Source organism: Syngnathoides biaculeatus, chromosome 14 (genome assembly GCF_019802595.1).
Source record: "Syngnathoides biaculeatus isolate LvHL_M chromosome 14, ASM1980259v1, whole genome shotgun sequence".
Classification (NCBI taxonomy): Eukaryota; Metazoa; Chordata; class Actinopteri; order Syngnathiformes; family Syngnathidae; genus Syngnathoides; species Syngnathoides biaculeatus.
Genome location: NC_084653.1, coordinates 16,068,858 through 16,089,555, shown reverse-complemented (window position 1 = coordinate 16,089,555; position 20,698 = coordinate 16,068,858). Strand labels below are relative to the sequence as shown.

Genomic DNA, 20,698 nt, shown 5'->3' with positions numbered 1-20,698 from the left:
ACTCACAGATCTGCTTCCTGGTCCTGGGGGTCCAGGAGGACCCGGTGGCCCCCTGGGGCCAGGGTGACCCTCGCCACGATCTCCCTGTGTGCATCATTGTCATTAGGTTTAGATGTTACAGCCAATATTGTTATGACTCCAAGTCCACTGTGCATCTGTTCACCTGACCTTCTCTCCTTTCAGTCCAGGGTCGCCAGGGGTTCCTGGGAAGCCCGGGGGTCCATCGGCACCCTTAATTGAGAAGACCATCCAATATATTGAGGTATTAGAAGTTGAAATGGAGCCAAACGTTGGAAAAGCAATGTATAAATGGGACTATACAAGTTGTTCCAAAAAACTCACCCTTTTTCCATCTTCGCCAGGATCACCCTATACAATTACACAAAATACAAATGAGCATTATTATACTGTACATGGATTCCTTGCCACATGAGATTTCACCTGAAAAACTGAACATTAAAGTGGGGATAAAATGGAAAAAATTAATTAGTTAATTGTTAATTAGTTGTAAATTGCCTATGTAAATTGCCTAGTTGGCAACACGGGCTCACACTCGTGTCGTTGCAATGCCCTGGCCACGCCCTTGGATACCAAAGTCACATTCAGCATTTATGCATTTTGACCAAATTATGTCAGAGACCTTTTATTAAGATAAAATTGAGAAGAAAAATATATCTTAATACAGTTTCATTTGAAATTGAGATGATGATATGGTATGGGTGGTACTTCTAAACTAAACCAAAGACACATTCTGGGCCAGATGCTGAAGACTGATTCAAAAGAACACATCGATACAGTTTAGAGACACTCTACACAACTGCCACTTTGCATAGCTAGACCCAATTGTGGAAATATCAAATCTCTTAAGAAGTATTCAATAAATAGTGCACGAACTGGTTCTCCGTCATCTCCTGGTGGTCCCTGAACACCAGGGACACCTGCTGGTCCAGGTGGTCCTCGAGCACCAGGTAAACAGGAAGAATCTGAACCCTCTTTGCATGCTGAGACCTCTGATGCCAGCCCAGGGAGTCCAGGGGGCCCCGGGGGACCTGGGGGGCCAGGGTCTCCCTTCTTTCCTTGGTAGCCAAAACCTGCATTGCCCTAAAAAGAACACGAATTAAGTTTTTGCGGTTCAACCTGGCCTAGCTGAGAAATATTAACTACAAGGCAAAAACAAAAAGAGAAAAAAAGAAAAACTAGGGTAATTATTGGGAGACTCAACTCACCTTTGCACCCTTTTCTCCAGGTTCTCCCTGAAAATGTGAAGAAAAAAAAAACAGCATTGTTACAGTCCACTTTGTTTTTCATCTTGAATCATTTCAGTTGTCACTTTTAACGGAAATTTTGTTTGCCAAAAAGTACTTTGCTGAAACTCAAATACAATTGTCATTTGTTGAATCGCAATGCACAATCGAGCATGATTTTTCTTTTTTTTATCAATTATCTGAAGTGATTGGCTGTGACTTTTTCTAAAATAAATCTTGCAATCCCAGTACCTCAACATTTATCAAAGACCCCCCATTAATCTGTGTGCATATTAGGGCGTATTTACATATATACACAATCCAAGGCCCAAAAAACACTTTCCAAGGTCAAATTCATTTAATCATTCATGTGCTAGGAAATGTTGATGGCTTAGAAATGTTATATTACACATTTATAAAAATATTTTGTACACATAATACTGTATGTCCATAATTCCTCATAGCAGTCAGAGAAGACATTTGAGTCAAGATAATCAATTATACACTGCATTTAAGTCAAGATAATGAATTATATCCTCAATTTAGTATATGCATTTTTTAATACTGTCTATCACACTGATCTTCTTCCCTCAAATCAATGACGTTTTCCTTCTCCTTTTGATGATGATGATTCTTGTCATTTGCTTTTTTTTTCTTTTAGGTTAATAGAATGCAACCTGCCCGTGGTGTAGGATGATTTCACTATTACCGTGCAAGCACACACATTTAATAAACTACGCAAGCCTATTTTGAGAGCTGCATAAGTTAGCGGTATTGCTCTAAATTTTTGTATGTTTTTGTTTTTCCGCTTGTATCTTGTGGTTTCAAAAAAGAAAAAAAAACATCACATTGCATTCAACACTTTTTAAAACTTGAAACTGAAGGATTGTCCTTAGTTTTGAGCACATGTAGGAGATTAGATAATGAAATTGTACAACAGTAAGTCACAATCGCAAGTTAAAAAATAATTAAACTCTCAATATGGGGGCAAATTCTCTGTTTTACCATACTTGGCAAATAAAAATGGTTCTGATTCTGATTAAAAATAAAGGCAACTATAAACACTTCAAAAGGAAATCGGAGCATCAGGGGTTGCGGGGGTGTTTGGTCAAGCTTTGACCTTGGAGGGTTACATTATTACATTTTTCTGGATTATTGCACTCTGTCTCATAAACAAGGCTGAAATTGTGACACCAACTGGTCAATTTTGTGTTTGAAGGACTCCTGGAAATAGCTAAAAATGACCCTGAAAATTACCCTTCAATGCAGCGTGGCCGACTTCCAGTTTGTATTAAAGCATGAGTCTTTTGAGGTGAATTTATGAGACATTCCTTCTAAAAATTCATTTAACTAAGTGAAACTGACCTGAAAGAATGAATTTTAAAATATTCTGGTAGGTGTCAATATTGAACGTTACACGAAAAAATACTTAGTAAATGCAGACAATTTCTTGATTTTTTTTTTTTAAAGTTTGGGAAAACCCTTGACAATGGGCATTTATTTGGATTAAAAATAAAAAAAAACTAGCAATTTCAAGATGGCCTTTGCACAACGTGTTCAGTCTCCAAAATTATTATTATTATTATTATTTTTAAATAAAATATGTCCTGTGGATCCACACCTTCCCTCCTTGAGCGCCACCCCGTGAACTATCAGCAGTGCCAGTGTCTCCTTTTGGACCCGTTAGACCTCTGTCCCCTTTCTCGCCTCGGTCTCCTTTTTCTCCTTTGGCCCCAACTGATCCTGAAAAGACAACAGAATCACTGTCACATAAAAATAGAGCAAAAAACGCCATGTTGTTGTAAATTTATGGGGAGGGGATGAAGTCAAGTAGAGCCATTACGTCTCTGAGCCCTTCATTTTTAAAGGTAATGAAATATGAATGTGAAATGTTATTAAAGTGTTTTGCATTCATATTTTGTGGAATGATTGTTTAAAATATTAATATAGGTAATTATAAACATATGAGAGTGGAGGGTGGTGTTAATTACTCACTATGTCAAGGAAAGTTACAAAAATTCTTGGGAAATGTTTACTTTGTGCAATAGTGGTTTTGTCCACTAGATGGAGGCGCTTTCCACTAAATATGAAAGGCACGTGGCGTGTGGGTAAATAAGAGAAGTGATTGTGCAGCCTCATTAATCTGGAAAACATGCGAGGCAACGCTTCACCTGTATGTCTAAAAGTCGACGTCTCCTCTTGCCTGGCAACCGGGGGCTGCTGAATGGGTCGCGAAGGTGGTGGAGCTGTCTGATGGTGGGAATATCATAATATGATCAGCCCGTCTATTTATGAATAAGGACAAATAAGCTTGAACATTTGATGCTCTGTATCTATAGATACTCGGCATCTATGGCATCTTTGTTGGTTCCCGACTAAATTAGAAGGGAAATTTGTGGATACAGGCCACAGGAAAATGTGCTTATTAATTTTAAACCGACTCAGCACTATTATGTCCAGGTAGTAGAGTCAAAACCCTGCTGTAAGTAAACAACAATGTTCACAAGACTACATGCAAACTGCAGTTTATCTTCATGTCTTACATGACCACAGAATGTTAATTTTTTTCACAAGTTTCTAATTACGGCTCAGATGTGCCGTGGGAAAAGTATTACGTATCTACTATAGATAATGTAGAGTAATTTTGTTCCTTTATTGTATCTATGCCAATGAGATGGAGAAACAGGCAGAATAATTAAATGTTCTTCCACAAGCTGCCATTCATACAACAGAATAATAGCTTTGCGTCCACGCTGACATTCACTCACTCTATTGGAGAGTCAATAACATCAACATTATTTTAGCATATTGTGAGATTTTGGTTTTATTGTGTGCTGTGAAATGATTCACATGTGATCAATATGTGCCCTGGATCAATTACGTTTGGGAGATGCAATTGTATGCTGTTATTAAATTGTCTATTGAACTTAACAGCGACATCAGGAATGTACCAAACAAAATGTCAACGCACGCGCTCTTTTGGGTCAATTAGAATTCTTCTTGCTCTTGACAGAACCACATTTTTTCCCTATTATGATAACATCAATCATGAATGCAGTCTAAAAATTGTTAATGTAAAAAAAAAAAAAAAACAAGGCTGAGTGGCCATCGGTTAGTCAATTAGTCAGCCAGTTAATTCCATACAGGATGTTAACATTTCAATTCACTGAGACCAAGATGTTCGTACGAAGTGCTGCCTTCATGAGTCAAAATGCCTTTATGGTCTTCATGGTTACTTCCTTTTATCTCACACCAATCTGGGCTCTGCTTCGACAAGAAGAAGCCGCTCGAGGGATCGATCACATAGTCCCAACACCCTAGTTTGAGTCCTGGTTGTCATAATAACAAAATACCAACTGGTATTATCATGAAATGGACCTAGAACATGGAGTTTGGGATCCAATGGGCACTCACATAAGGCATGGCTGACCTCTTAAAAACCGGTGAATGTCAGCAAGACAAAAATGGGATTTTGAAAGTGCACTTTAAGTCTTGATTCTTGTGGGATTTTGACAGAAGCATTTCACAGTATTTAACTCAAAGCTGATTCAATCATATGGAGATAATGAATGTGTTGAGTTGATTTAGCACACATGCCACTCCATTAGTGACTCTATAGAGGGAGACTCTGCTGGAGACTCAAGAAAACACAACATGACATTTTAAAACCATATTTTACAGGCATTTCAATCCTACTTGGAGATCCCCTGAATGCACAGGAAAAGACAGGTAAGTAACAGGAGAAACTTTCAGGCTGGTTTGGGGTGAATCAGGACTCAATCCAGCTCCTTTGTGTAAAAATGGAGAGGGGAGGATATAATGGAACCTCCCACCACCCCTTCGCCCCCCAAATGCACACAGCTCATTCTTTAACGATGACACACCTCGATTGGCACTTGCGAAGAATGTAAAACAGAAAGCAGCCGAAGGGGCCTAAATGAAACCTCGGTTGATAATTAACCCGTTGTTTTCTTCTGAGAGGCTGCAGCCCCCTCACTGTGCCGCGTAGCAGATATGCTAAGAATTCCACCCGACCATTATTGACTAGTGATTTACTTGACAGAATTAATAACGTGATAAAGAATAGACAACAACTCATTTATCCATTGATGACAACCGGCGCCCAGATGGGTGGCAGGCTGAGATGTGCCAATAGATGTGAACTGCATGACCTCAACCATCGAAAAGATGTCCAGTCTCCTTGGTGACAGAAATCCCAGAGTGGGTTGGCAAAAAAAACGAAGGTGTTCAATTTACAAAGTACACAAATGAACATTTTTGACTATTGCTACCTTCACAGACCAAGTCTTGTTCCCCATTAAAATAGCTTTTTTTTTTTGACTTAAAAACATTGTGATTTCCTTCTTAAAAAAAAAAAACATTTCCCAGCCATCTTCTTAATAAGCCATCTGTGACTAGTTTTTGTCAACTTACCCCGAAGAACAACACTTCATTGCTAAAGTCTCCAGGAACTGAGCTTGTTTTGAGGGGGCGGTTCCATTTCATGAAAATGAAAGGTTGAACGAGGCAAGGGAAAAAAAAACAGAGGGTGATGAAAATTAAAAAAAAAAATAGGAAAGCTATTAAATAAATGGATAATAAATATAATACAATAAATATATAGATACATAATGAACTAAATAAATAAATAATACATAAATACAAAATCTAACTAAATAAATAAAGCATGTATGTGACCATAAAAACACTTCAAGCATTTTCACTCATGAAGGGAGGGCTTCACCTACTATTGCTATCTGCCCATTAAGGAAAAGTCAATGAATATTTTCGTAGCATCTGGCTTTGACATAATAATATCCATTTTCTTAGCTGCTTATCCTCACAAGGGCTGCGAGAAGTGCTGGAGGCTATCCCAGGTGTCAACAGGCAGGAGGCAGGGTACACCCTGAACTGGTTGCCAGCCAATCGCAGGGCACATCGAGAGAAACACTCGCACTCACAATCACACCTTAGGGCAATTTAGAGTGTCCCGTTAATGTTGCATGTTTTTGGGATGTGGGAGGAAACCGGAGGGCCCAGAGAAAACCCAGACAGGCACAGGGAGAACATGCAAACTGCACACAGGCAGGGCCGGGATTGAACCCGTGACCTCAGAAGTGTGAAGCCAACACTTTCCAGCTGAATCACCGTGCTGCCCGACACAATAATATTTCAGATAAAATTAAAAAGTATATTTTCCACAGTATGTCCCCTTTAATGGACCATAAATCATCTCATCAACATCATGTCATGTCGGACATATTCTCCAGAAAAAAAAATGAGGGCTTCCTCTTGAAGAGGACCCTTCAGTGACAATGCCAGAGATGTCACGAGCAGCTCAACATCCCGACAAATTCCTGCATGACCAAATGGAAAGTTTCACTTCACTAAACTGTCTGCTTTGCATATGCCCTGACTTGTCTGAGTTGCACACATAACGGCCACAAACAGACGTTACGTGGAAAAAAAATTGGTAGGTCGTCATTGGGGGCCAGCTGCTGTCGTTTACACCACCTTTGCATATTATGACAGTAATGAACACTTATTGGACAGAGGGAAAACCAACTTGTAAAAGTAACAGCGCATCAATGCAGAATCTTTAAGGAGCAGACAGGAATAGTTTTTGATGGCACAACATGCTCTGCCCACAAAGTCTGCTTCAGGGGTATGCCTGGAAGTGGCTATTGTGTGCTTCTCAGTGGCCCAATTCAATTTCATCAAATGGACTTTTCTTGTATGTTGATTTTTTAAACCATTTTCAACTTTTTCTCAAATAGAGAACTTATTCATTCCATGGCATTCTGCAGTTAACGTGATGTTTAATCAGCATTAGAATTACGAGGAGGGTCCAGGAAAAAATTCTCCCCTGGATCAAAAACATTTAAGTACTCCTTCTTGTGCTCCACTTTGTTACCTCTTTCTAGTGCTCAATGTCAAACTCATCAATAAAATTGATATCTGTTTTATTTTCTTTTTTTTAAATTCTGTGTGCACACTTTAGCGATGTGGGATCGTTTTCTTCTTCTTTCCAGAGTGGGAAGACATGAGTGGGGAGTGGGACATGAAGCTGGGAGAGAAGTGGTAGATGCAGAGGTGAAATGATGGTGTCAAGTAGAAATCACCAAAGGAATTAATAATTAAAAGGGACATATTATGGAAAATGGCTTGTGTAAAATTCGTGGGGTCTTTAGCCATCCATCAAGTGTTAATGTACACAGCCATGTACATTTGTTGTTGTTGTTTTTCGTGAGGACATGATATAAATTTTGTGATAGCTCTTGGAAGCTAGGGTGCAATATTCAAAATCAGAAGTCAAAATATTGTATATTAGCTTTCATAGTGAGTCATATGAGGAATCACAGCTGTTTTTCTGTCTTTTTCGTTGCAAATCGAAATGAGTCCTTACCGTCAACGTGTGTTTTGCTACACCGGGTTTTGATGGTCTAGTTTCCACATCACCACTGCCCTCTCCTGAAGCCTGAGAAAAACAAGCACACAGTACTTATCATTTTTAGTATTTTATTTTACATCCAAGATGCACTGCTTAATACATTATTCAGTATATTAGCATTTTAAAATGTTACTACGTTGGTACAGCAGCATGAATATTTTCTTATTGTAATGTACGTGTTTGATTTTTTTATTTTATTTTCAAATATAACAAAATGCGGAAAGTTTGCTTTGTTTATTTTATTTATCTGTGCACTGTATTTTTTTTGTGGTCAAACAGGATGTCATCTATTGATTTTTTACTAACTATTTCTGGTATACTAAAGAAACAAACATGTCAGGATGGATAAACAGATCGGATTGTTGCGCTACAAGCGCAGCCATTTACAACATGTTCCATAATAGCTGCTTTTGGTTACTGTAAATCAAGCTAATGTGGAAACTGCCATTCTTACTGCCAACAGCTTGTAAATGCAAGTATCAAACGGCAGCAGTGCCATACTCCTATTAGACCGGAGAGAGTTTGAAATGTCAGTATCTCAAATGTTGTTTCTGCTGGAAAACAGCTGTAAGTCAAGTGATCATTTGCAATAAAAGGCACATCCTGTAATCACAACCCTGTCATTTCCACTCGGAATGTGATTTCCCCTCACCATCTAATACAAACAACACATGAAGCCGGGTAGTGAAGCCGCTGGTTAAATCTTAAACTGGGGAGGATAAGGTTTTAGTGGCCTGTGGAGGTCGAACAGCTGTGGGACGGGGTGGCATGGCGCCATGTTTTATCAAACAAGATCAATGGCGGCCTGCGGTGAGGCACCTGTGTTTGAATCTGGGTGGTCAACAGTGACTAGAATGCTGAAAAGACTAAGATGAGGTACAGATTCATGAGAAATTATGCAATGAAAGAGGTGAATCCAGTAGTGAATCATGTTTGGACTGAAAGGGAAGTGCTACATCATCTTAATGAAGTCTAACACAGGTAAATACAATATAGTGAAGCCACCAATTCGCCTTTCACTATTTACAAATTCACAAAGTAGCACTCTTTTAGAAAGACCCAAAGCTGTCACAAGATGGTGCCAAAGCACCATCAAAATAGGAAAGTAGTAGAATATTTACTGTCAAGTAATTTACACTGAGATTTATCAGAAATGAGGAATAAGCTTTGTATGTTGGGGTGGAGCTAAGTTTAGCCTGGGTTGCTAGCACACGTGACAGATTCTTCACTGCATGGTCGTGCCTTTAACGTCCATTTTTTTCTAAACCGGGTCATCTGCAAGTCATTTATTATTAAGGGCAACATTGTAGGGGAGGTGGAAATGATAGTAAATTTGTGGTACAGTTACAGTTTACAAGTATCAATATAGGTAATTGGTGGGTTTTCAATTACTGTACTCTTATTATTTTTATCAGTCGTGAATACTGTATCTAAAAACAATTTTAAAACTGACATGAAGACAGAGCAAATCCACCTACCAAACAAACATATTTTACAAGTCAAAATGTTCATGTATTTTGTTAGTCTATGACATTTCATTCATTCATTCATTCATTCATTTTCCAAGCCGCTTATCATCACGAGGGTCATGGGAGTGCTGGAGCCTATCCCAGCTATCAATTGGCAGGAGGCAGGGTACACCCTGCACTGGTTGCCAATCAATTGCAGGTCACATAGATACACACAACTGTCGCACTCACAATAACAATTAAAAAAGCAAAATGAAAATTGCCCCAAAGTATATAAGTACCATCATAAATTGGTAAGATTACCACATTTCAAATAACGTATTATCTTCCAATGCTAAGTGAAAGCCCACTATCAAAAAATTGAGAGACTTAATGTTCAGTCACCCAATTCATTTGTGCACGTTAAACACAGTCACAGCCTCCAAAATGTTAGAGACGCGATGTGGTATGGAGATTATTTATTGCCATTGTGGCGGCGTCTCAAGGCAAAAACTGTTCAAATACTTCTGAACACATCAGTAGACATGTTACCCAAAGAAACATATTGGATATTCGTGTTAAATATGATGATTGGATATGAAATACAATAAATGTGTAATGGCAGCATTCCGACAAGAAAGAGGGCACTGAGTTTATGCACACCATGTCCGAGTCGTCGTCGTCCTCCTCGCAGTGCCTCTCAGCGGCACGGGGGTCTCCAACCAGCCTCAGCTCGCTTATCACACCCTGGTTAGAAGACAAGATCACAGTGACATTGACGCTTGATGAAAACATTCCTGTAGAATATCACAGAGCAATTGTAAATATTATAAGAACTAGCATCTATAAATAATACAGGATAAGAACTTTTCATAAGACACTCAGTCATGCATGGGTACACATCTTATAACTGATGCCAAAGCATATAATAAATTGGCATCATAGACATTTACAAAATGACTCGTAATCCACAGACAAAAAAAAAGTAAACTTCACATGCAGAGTCCCATGATCACATGATGCACATCATCATTAATGCCATAGCCAAAGAACAGATGGACTGGAAAAAATCGATGGAGTGAAAAAAGTTAAAACATATCCAAGGCACATTCAGTTGCTTAAGAGGCACAAGCACACACAATGTACTTGTCAGGTAATCAAGGCCAAGTGCTCCATATAAAAAGAATAGATTAAAAAAATCCATGTCATGCATGTTCACGTTGTATAATAAATGTGAATAAATGTGGCGCACAACGTAAATAAACAGAACGACAGAAGGTAGACATTAATGACCTGCTACGCATATATGCTTATTCATAACATTCACTGAGCACTGTAGCAAAATACCAATGTTGTTTCACCCCCCCCCCCAAAATACGTCTGCTGTCAAAGCAGTGCAATCTCAGGTCAAATGTTTTGGGGAGAAGATAAATTATGTCCCTGCTGACCAAACTTTTTAGAACCTGTTTAAAGTGCTATTAGCATGAAGGGACACACTCTTGATTGATTTGGCCATGCAATTGGGTCTTTTTTTTTTTTTTAATCTCCACTCCACTTTTTTTTTCCATATTTAGGAACAGAATAAATTTAAAAAAAAAAACATACGGCAAGGAATCCACCGGGAATACTGATTTAAAGTAGGGAATATCCGCTATTCATATATTTCTAATATTTTATATTTTTTTAGCCATTAAGTTTTCAGAAGAATGTGGAGCACTGAACTAATCTTGCTGGAAATATACCTTTGGGTGCATGCTTTTAGTAGCCAAGGGTAAGGAAAAGTAACTCCTTAACAACTGAGTTCAGCAGATGTCCGGGTCAAATGAGGCGATTTGCTGCAAACGAATAAAAGACGTTAATTATATGCCCGCGCCGAGGACTTCCAATTATTTGCAGACAACTTTCGGGAAGCTGCGGAGGTGATTTCGAACAACCATGTGATGCTTTGGATGAAGCTAATTTGAGCAATGAAATCAGATGAGTTATTCAGCTGCAATGTCTCGTGTGCTTGGTTAGGAGTGGAAACCAGCATTAGAGCTGCAGGAAGTCTGATTTCATCAGACGTTGGTTCTGGTCCAAGACAACAATAGACAAAAGTTTAGCTGTGTGATTATAACCAGAAGACCACGGACATTTTAACTTTATCACCCTGCCTACTATTTGTAATTCACATATTTACCTATTCGTGCATCCCCCCACGAAGTTAGTTATACATCTCGACTGTTGGAAGAGCTTCCCATTATGGCGTGAGCCAAGTTTACACTCCTATTACAATGGATAACTACAGATTACTGTACCGTATTTTCCGCACTATAAGGCACACCGCATTATACGGTGCACCTTCAGTGAATGGCCTATTTTAAGACTTTTTTCATATGCTGTATAAGGCGCACCGTATTATAAGGCACACCGCATTATAAGGCGCATATAATAGACGCTACACTAGAGGCTGGGGTTTCGTTATGCATCCATTAGATGGAGTTGCACTAAAGGCTTAATATTGATCCTATATAAGGTGCACCAGATTATAAGGCACACCATCAGCTTTTGAGAAAATTAAAAGCTTTTAGGTGCACCTTATAGTGTGGAAAATACAGTACTTTATATTGTGCATCCTAGAGTGTAATATAGATAAATCTTTATACATACTGAGAACTTGTCTGTATCAGCACCTCCAGCCTGCCCAACAAAGACTCTAGCACCAGCTTCTAGCTCCATCTCATCAGGGGACCTTTCGATGCGCAGCACTTCAGGATCTATGTCACAGTTCATGTAGAACATGACCTTGTCATCCTTAACCGCAATAGCAAAACGAGTCCAGGTGTCCCTCAAAGAGGGTACGAGGAACTTGGCAGCCTCATATGACGTCTCTGAGTCAGGCTCTGTGTAGTATAATATGACATTCTGGTTGCCGCCCTGCACGGGTGATAGTTTGACACCCACATACATGATCTTCTGTGTGGAGTCTGTGACCGAAAAGATCACACCACCCCTGTCAGATGTGGCTTTCAAGTTGAAGATGATGGAAAAGTCCTGGAAGAATGGATTCGGCAGGTAGGTGTGGGCCAACTGGCCTGTTTTTGTCTTCGGCCCCACCACGTAGCCGGGTGTGGAGTCAGGCCCGTAAACCCGTGTGATCTCATTTGGAGGAGCGTCACTGATCAGCTGCAGCAGGGAGACACTCCTGTCTTCTAAAGGGAAGGGAAAAATGGACATTAGACTACAATTTGCAAAACACAAAGGGCTCATTAAAAGGGAGGGCAGCATGGCAGGGCACAATGTTAGAAGAGGTTTCATGAGGCGTTTGGTAATGTTGTGTGCTTGTGTCTGATGGAACTACAGTACAGTGGTAGGATTTGGCAATTTTATTATTATTATTTTTTTTTTTTACAAACTCAACCAAACAGCATGTTTTTGGAGAATAAGGGGCAAAGGAACACAATCCAGTTCTTCACTTCAAGAGCAACATGGGGGGGGGGGGGGGTGTCATTGTCCCATTTTATCCGGATTTGAAAAGGCTAATATTGGCTGTAAACCTTGCAAACTGACCTCAATGACTTGATAGCCAGACCACAGACACAATCATATTGAAAATAATTTAACACAGAGATCTGTGGCGAATTACGGCAATTATCTAAGAATATATTCAATTGAAAATAATTAAAATAAATTAAAATAAATTAGATAGATAGATAGATAGATAGATAGATAGATAGATAGATAGATAGATAGATAGATAGATAGATAGATAGATAGATAGATAGATAGATAGATAGATAGATAGATAGATAGATAGAGATAGATAGATAGATAGATAGATAGATAGATAGATAGATAGATAGATAGATAGATAGATAGATAGATAGATAGATAGATAGATAGATAGATAGATAGATAGATAGATAGATAGATAGATAGATAGATAGATAGATAGATAGCAGCAAAACAATCTTTGTCCGGGATGTATGTGACCTTTCCAATTGTAAAGTTGATTGAGTGACCTCATTAGGGTCAGTAGTACTGTATTGGTAAAGGATTGGTAATGGTTCAGAAAAAATATTGAAATGCTACAAACACTTGAAGGATCAGGGAACTGATACAGAATTGCATACGTTCATGTAATGGTGCCAGGCAATTGCCTAGCCCAAAAACCTTCAAGCCGGTTATTTGCATCTCAATTTTTTTGTTGTGAATGAAGCTTTTTTTTGTTCATTTCTGGTTCCAATTTAATGCTATGAATGTTTATTTTAGGTGTTCTAAGTAATGCAAATAAAAAAATATAAGGGACAATTATATAAAAAAGATTTTTAAAGTATTTGAAAGCATTGTTTTCTTATTTTGTTGCAAAACCAGTGCTCACACAAATATATAAATTACACTGAAATGGTAAGTAGTTTTTGTGGATAAAAATTAATAACTGTGGTAAAACAAAGCCATAACCTTGAAAAATGTTCTAACCCTTGTAATAGAGAGAGAAGTCAAATTGATTGCGGAGACTCAGGTGTCTTCTTTCTTACTGTAATCCTCCAGATTCAGTTGACCCACTTGATTGTGCTGTTGACCCACTTGATTGTGACCGACATTTGCAAAGAATCAGTTGCACCTATCTCACCGACGAGTTTCATTACATCATCACTCTTGGACTGTTTCTGGAAATTATCATATTTTATACGTGTTCCAGCACAAGTGAAGCTGTCTTTGGGTCAAGTTAATAAGACTTAAGGGCGGCGACATGTTTGAGAACGTGTGTGACAAGTGACGACTTTGTGATGACATAGAGCCATAAGGGCTCAGTTTACCAGTTTATCCATTTATCTTCAATGAGTTTTACATGGTATTCATTCGGTTTTGCAGGATGCGGAAATGCAATATCGAATGATACAGTTATAGGCAGTCTGCTAGTAGGTGTAGCCCTATTTTATATAGTGCTCCTTATTTTTTTTTTTTTTTTTGTACGATTCAACTGATTCAAACACCGATCACCAAACTTATGGATGAGAGGTTCATTTGTTCTAAAGACAATACAGCACTTTTATCCGACATCCCAGTCTAATTTTGTGATAAAAAATGTTGCCTCGAGACCAAAGTAAATAGGTCCCCTGACTTGATGCAACATCTACTGAATGACAGTGCACCATTGTTCATAGAGTCCATCAGCTGGGCCCCTTGAACGCATTACCTCATTTCTCCATCTCCCTGGGTGAGTGGTGACTTAGTACATAATAACTGAAGCTGGCTTAAGCAAACAAAATATTTACAAAGCATGGTGTGTATGTGTCTGACATCTGACTTCAGACAAACTTGAATGACTAATTACAAACAGTGATGTAGCCCAGTGTTTTTACAAAAAGTGCTATTACGGGACATCCCTTGAAGTTTCTCATTCTTTGAAGACAAGCTTTGGTTTACCGCCCGGTGACTCGTGTTCCAGCTTTATTGGCGGGTTCAAAGCCACCCCGCCGCTGCGAGTGCTGGAGATCAGTGTAGCTGGCGCTTGGCTTTGTTTGGATCCTAAACATACAAGGTGTTTGGCTGTACCCAGGGTCCCGCTTTGTGTTCAAGAACCCTCGACACAAGTCTGAATATTCTTGCGTGCTGTTCCATATGCAAACTTTTGAATCGGAGCAGACAAAGAACCAAGTCAAGCCTTAACAGGACGGTAATACACCATCACTAAGTAATACCGATCCCTAAGGTACTAAAATTAGATCGCATTTCCAAATATCTCACACACAGCTCCATTAAAAAAAAAAAAATCATTGATGGATATACAGCACCAGAAATAAAGCATATCTATTTTACACGTCTTATCCTGTGATTCATTTGTCATGTTTGACCATGTAGAGAGCTGTAGATCTTTCAAAGAAACAATCATTTCCCAACACCCCACTATGACCCTAACATCATAAAGAGCCAAGGAGGTGATCTCCAAACTAACCGTTGAACATTGAAGTTTAAACACCAAGAAAATGATTGACTTAACTTGGTGCATGCCATCACGTCTCACAAGATGATTTTCTGTTTCTTCTGCATTTTTTCGACCACAGTGTAGGCCACCATATAGCCAAACCTATACACCCAGACTTATCCATTAGCATTTTAACTACATTCTTGCATTTTCAAGAACCATTGTCAATAAATGACATCCCCAAGGCCGAGCGGACAGTCACTGAATGGAGTAGTGCTGGGTTTATGGTACTCGTTTGTCTTCCTATTCTGACAGAATTCCGAGGTGGGGCTCCAGTATTGTGATTCCTTGGTGAAAAAGCTTTATGCAGTGTGAGAGTGTATAATGTTCAACTTTGAGGTTGTATATAATACGTGATAAAACATTTCATCATCTAAAAAGACTTTCAGAGTAAAAAAGTTTTACAGAGTTTGTGGCGTCACTATTTAAACATCCCAGAAGACCTCCAGACAAGGACAATAATCCTTTCTTACATCGTACAAAAAGCTCAGTCTCGCAAAATTTGTGATTTATTACTGTCCAATGACTGTGAGATGAAATATATGTGCTGCTTGTTAACTTGTTGATTTATAAGTAAAATAAAGACAACTCGAATAAGCAAAAAAAAAAAAAAATGGTGCTTCTCATTGTCACCGCCACAAATTATACTGTTTATTGTTTGGATTTCCAGGAGACTATTGCACATTGCAGTAAGAGAAACGGTTCTTTCCAAAGGCTTCTCTTAAAGTTAAATATGGTACTAGTTACCAGGTTTTGTACCTGTAACTAAAACGTAAAAAGATATCATAACCTTTAGTTGTACGACCATAACAGGATATAATATTTTGGTAGGAAGAAAATGCTTGAGCGTACTATATCCTCAGTTGTCATATGGCTACAATGCGAGCCCTTGGGTCCAAGGCATCTCTTTCAACCAAAAAGTTCAACTGCACTGTGTCCATAAGTAGTAAACCTCTGAGATTCAATCCAAAGAGAGTCCAAGGCAAACATTGACAGGGAAAGGGTTATGTACATTTTCATCATGCGGTACAATTTCAGTCTTTGTTCAATGGAACCGTGTTTTTTTCAAATTGGTGGGATATCAGCCATAATTTTCTGGCTACAAAATACATCCAGACATACCACGATCTCAGAATGATAATGAGAAACTATAATTTTACATGTAAGAAAGGCAAACATATGACTTCTCATCTTTTAAGCAGTCTAGTAATCATAAGAAACCAATGATAAGGCTTGCATAGCAAACATCCTGCTTTAATGACCCCTCAGAGTGAATAGGTCATGTTCAAAGAACGTTCATGTCATCCATCCATCCATCCATCCATCCATCATCTGAGCCACATATCCTCACAGGAGTTCTAGAGCCCATGCTAGCTATTTCCGGGCAGGACTTTACACATATTATATACACATATCTGAATATTTTTCTGCTCATAATTCTCACACATCTGGACCCTGACTTCGTTATATCCATGTTGTGTTTGGTGCCTCCATGATATAGTTGTTCACCATATGGATGTATCCATATCAGGTCACATTCTTGCATGATAGCCTATAATTAAATGATGTAGTGGTAGGTGGTTATTAAGGTCGAAAGGAAGGAGTACCATATTTTCCGCACTATAAGGTGCACTGCACTATAACGTGCACCTTCAATGAATGGTCTATTTTAAAACTTTTTTCACATATTAGACGCACCGCATTAGAAGGCGCATAGAATAGACACTACATTAGAGGCTGGGGTTACGTTATTCATCCATTAGATGAAGCTGCACTAAAGGCTCAATATTGATCCACATATAAGGTGCACCGGATTATAAGGCGCACTGTCGGCTTTTGAGAAAATTAAAGGCTTTTAGGTGCACATTATAGTCCAGAAAATACTGTGCTCGTCACAGCTTCACAGCTTCTGATAGGAAAAAAAAAGTCTGAAGCACCCAAAGCACTTCATGGTAGGGTTTCAATTGAAGTCACATGACAAAAAATGACTTTTGACACTTGAGTCCAAAAATTTCAGTAGGGTTGTTTTCATCATTGTCTCAGTCATCAATGCCTTTGATAGACCTCTCTGACATCCCCAACATTTACTGTCTCGCTTGAGCTAACATAAACTCTGCCAAGCATCTTATTTGGCCAGTCGCCCATCCTTTAGTGTGGGTACCAAGAACTGACTGACCACTCAAACTGTCAAAAGAGCAAGCTGTCAGGAAGATAGTGACGCTGTAAAAAGACCTCCTTGAACACTCACTGATATGAACTGAAGGGGAAGGGCACGGCCAGGTATGTGGTCAAAGAGATTTAGAATAACAGAATTCAATTCTACTCAGAGTATAGTGCAACACAGGATGCTTTTCAAAAGAAGTAGCAGTCAAGTGGCAATAAACATTTGAATCATTGTTCTCTTCCTAACTCCAGTGAGTGGCATGCATGATCCGGCGGGTACATTGCATCTGCTCAAGATTATTAATGTCAAAGAATTTAACAGCAAAAGAGAATTTACTCGAAACAGTCCCATGCCAAAAAAAGCAAAGTTATTAGAGGAGGTAGCCACATTTTAACCCCAGAGGATTGATTGGTCAATATCTTAAATGAGAACAAAGCGAGATCATTTTCAAACATCCATCCATGCATCCATTTCTGCACTGCTTCTCTTCAGTAGTGGGTGAGCTGGTCCCCATCTCAGCTAACTTCTGGTGTGACAGGGTACACCCTGAATTGGTCGCCAGCTAATAGCAGGGGACATATAAACTAACACCCATTCAGCAATTTAGAAACTTCAATTAACCCACCAGGCATGCTTTTGGAATGCGAGAGGAAACTGGAGTACCCGGAGAATACCCATGTAGGCATGGGGTGAACATGCAAACCAGATTTGAACTCGGGTTGTCAGAATGGTGACAGAGATGTGCTAACCAAGTCACCCATCGTTCAACCCATTTTCAAACTCTCATTGAGTAGTACAAAAATGATAAACTGCAACTGCAAAAATCCTTACATGTAATGACAGCTTTTTTCACTACTGTACATTAAGCTACCTACACATGCATTTGTATTATACCGTATCTTAATTTGTGTGTGCGTTTGTGTGTGCGTGTCTTTGTTTATGTGTCTGTGTGTGTAAAATGGTCCATTCACATGCAATATGAAAGGTACAGGGATGGAAATACACGCAACAAATTACAGGTTGCAAGGCACATGCTGTTATAGAACGGCCAAGCCATTAACAGCAACACATACATGATGGTCTTTCAAGTAATATTTCGGTGCATGGGGATTACCGTTGGGGTGAGGGTGGGGGTGTAGTCATTTAGGAAGTGTATGGCTATTGGGATGGTATTGCAGACGTACGGGGGGTAGGGCTTTTAAGAAGTGGGTCAAAACTGGTATTTATTCATACCAATCATTACCTTTTAGATTAAAAACTGACAAGCACTGATACCGATCATCCTCCTCTTCTGGAAGTTGGTGGCACTCCAAGGGGAGGCGTCCCTCGTCCAAAAGTGCCCAGCAACTGTCCCTTAAACCTTCACAAAAGCTTCGGCAAGGCAATACCGTCATTGGAGAGCCACACTTTGGTAGCAACAGAGGACAGAAGAACTTCTCCAAACCACGGTGGCACTTTGACCTCAACAACCAAGCCCAGTCATTTAGGAGTACTTGGATCTCTTCCAAACTGGTCTGGTTTAGATGATTGGGCACAACAAACCTTTGGCCAGTCATGAATGAGCAGAACTGAAGAGCAGTATCCAGCATTAAGCAGTGTGGGGTTTTTCTAATAACATGTGGTTTTGGAAATTTTCTGTCACCTTTTGCTGGTGTATAACTCTCCGCAACTGGATATGTAGCTTCAAACGGAGTCACAATTGGACTGTATTTTGACTTACTGTCTGATGTTTGTGTTAAGGTATGGCCAGGAGTGACTCCATGGCTAGTAGGTAATGGCTGATTATTGATTTGATGCTGGGTAGCAAGGGGTAATAGTGTTCTGTCTGATTTTGTGTCATCTGTCGGTGATTGTTTAGTTAGTCTGTAGGGAGTTTCTAATGCTAAATTCTGGTGATTGTTGTTCAGTGAATTATGGTCAATTTCAGAGTCACCATCATGAGATGGATAAATGTCCACTTCTTGTTTGTCTTCAGGTGCCCAAGTAGTTCCCAAAGAACTATCGTCAACAATCTTTTTTTGTAAATATGCAAGTGTAGCCAATTCATGAGAAGGATCTGTCAAACTGTCAAACTGATTTGTACTCAAAGTAAATCCACCTCCTACAAGATTATTGCTTTCTTCAGTTCCACTATTAGTACTACTATTTCTACTGCTACTACTACGAACACCACTGATTGTACCACTCTTGGTACTACTACTACCACTACTACTAGGATTCACTTGAATTTTCAGATTGTTTACTTCAGAAAGTACACTGCCATCACTGTGAAGCCTTTGAAGGTTACTGGAAACTAACAATGTTTTGGGATTTCTCACAAAAGGTTCTGGGCTTTCCAATCCAGATCCGTCATTAATTTCATCTTTTTTTGCTAATTCAGATTCAGTCAGGAGCCCTGGATTAGCGTGTCCAAATGTAGACTCAGCTTTTGAAACAGTTCCTGTAAAACGTTCATGATTAGATGCCCCATGACTCATACCTTTTAGTGGAGCTCTTTCACTAGCAAGTTTACTTGTACTTGGTGAAATCTCTGTTGTGCCTTTGGCTGATGTATGGTCAATCTCCACTGAAGGTGCAATTGTAAGCAGTTGAAGGGCTTCGGTAGTGTCCAGCCAAGTCCGCTCGACACTTTGCTGACCACGTCTGTCTTCAATGACTACTTCTCCAGTACTGGCAATACTATCCGTTGGTATTTCCCCACTACCTGTAGGGTTGCCAGACCCCTCGAGATCCGCTAATGGGGCCGGAGTAGTGGTTCCAGTCCAGGACCAAAACCAAGCGTCAGAGTAGACCGCACACAGGGTAAACAAAAGCAAAATTTCACTCTGGGTCCTCATCTTTGGTACAATGTTGAGCACATCCATCTGTTTGATCATTCAACTCCCTCAGTATAATCTGACATGTCCTGGCAGCCACTACCCTCTACACGCACAAGTCACACACACATACACATAACCCGTAGTGTCTCTTCACACACTTCTCTGCAGAGAAGACAAGTGAAGAGACCACCCCATTCAAAATAGTCAAGGAGGGAGAGAGCAGGAGGAGCTGTGCACCTCATTGGCTGCCCAGACCATATTTCCTTGCTCAACTCCTCCTTTAAAGCAATGAAAAGTGAGCTCTTCTGCTGACCTATACCTCAGAATTATGGCTGCCTTCAGTTTTAGCTTGTTTGAGCAACATTTCCATCAAATTGATGATGCAAACATTGACATGCATATTCAGGTACAGAGGTCCTCAGTTTACAACAGTGTGCATTTTTTTCTTGCACATATTTACTTTAAGTGGCACTAAGGTCCAGGTTTCAAATCCTAGCTCTGGCCTTCATGTGTCAAATTTGTATGTTCTCCCCATGCCTGAGTGGCTTTTCTCTGGGTACTATGGTTGACTCCCATATTTCAAAAACATACATGGTGGCATAAG

At 39.5% G+C, this 20,698-nt stretch overlaps 1 protein-coding gene across 5 annotated transcripts in view; it reads right to left on the bottom strand.

Annotated features, from left to right (window-relative positions):
• The window catches only part of col18a1a (collagen type XVIII alpha 1 chain a), a 71,340-nt gene that overhangs the window by 12,611 nt on the left and 38,031 nt on the right, over positions 1 to 20,698 (bottom strand). The window contains exons 1-11 of one of the 5 annotated variants that reach the window (XM_061841651.1): positions 19,755 to 20,127; positions 11,793 to 12,334; positions 9,807 to 9,890; positions 7,651 to 7,722; positions 3,416 to 3,494; positions 2,866 to 2,987; positions 1,227 to 1,253; positions 895 to 1,101; positions 343 to 369; positions 169 to 231; positions 7 to 84 (exon numbers count right to left, since the gene is read on the bottom strand). In XM_061841651.1, the coding sequence (XP_061697635.1) occupies positions 7 to 84; positions 169 to 231; positions 343 to 369; positions 895 to 1,101; positions 1,227 to 1,253; positions 2,866 to 2,987; positions 3,416 to 3,494; positions 7,651 to 7,722; positions 9,807 to 9,890; positions 11,793 to 12,334; positions 19,755 to 20,112 (1,659 nt within the window). In that variant the 5' untranslated portion in view covers positions 20,113 to 20,127. Of the gene's footprint in view, positions 1 to 6; positions 85 to 168; positions 232 to 342; positions 370 to 894; positions 1,102 to 1,226; positions 1,254 to 2,865; positions 2,988 to 3,415; positions 3,495 to 7,650; positions 7,723 to 9,806; positions 9,891 to 11,792; positions 12,335 to 13,601; positions 13,817 to 19,754; positions 20,128 to 20,698 lie in introns of those variants that run through there. The other 4 variants (XM_061841652.1, XM_061841655.1, XM_061841653.1 and 1 more) reach the window with 4 other exon arrangements.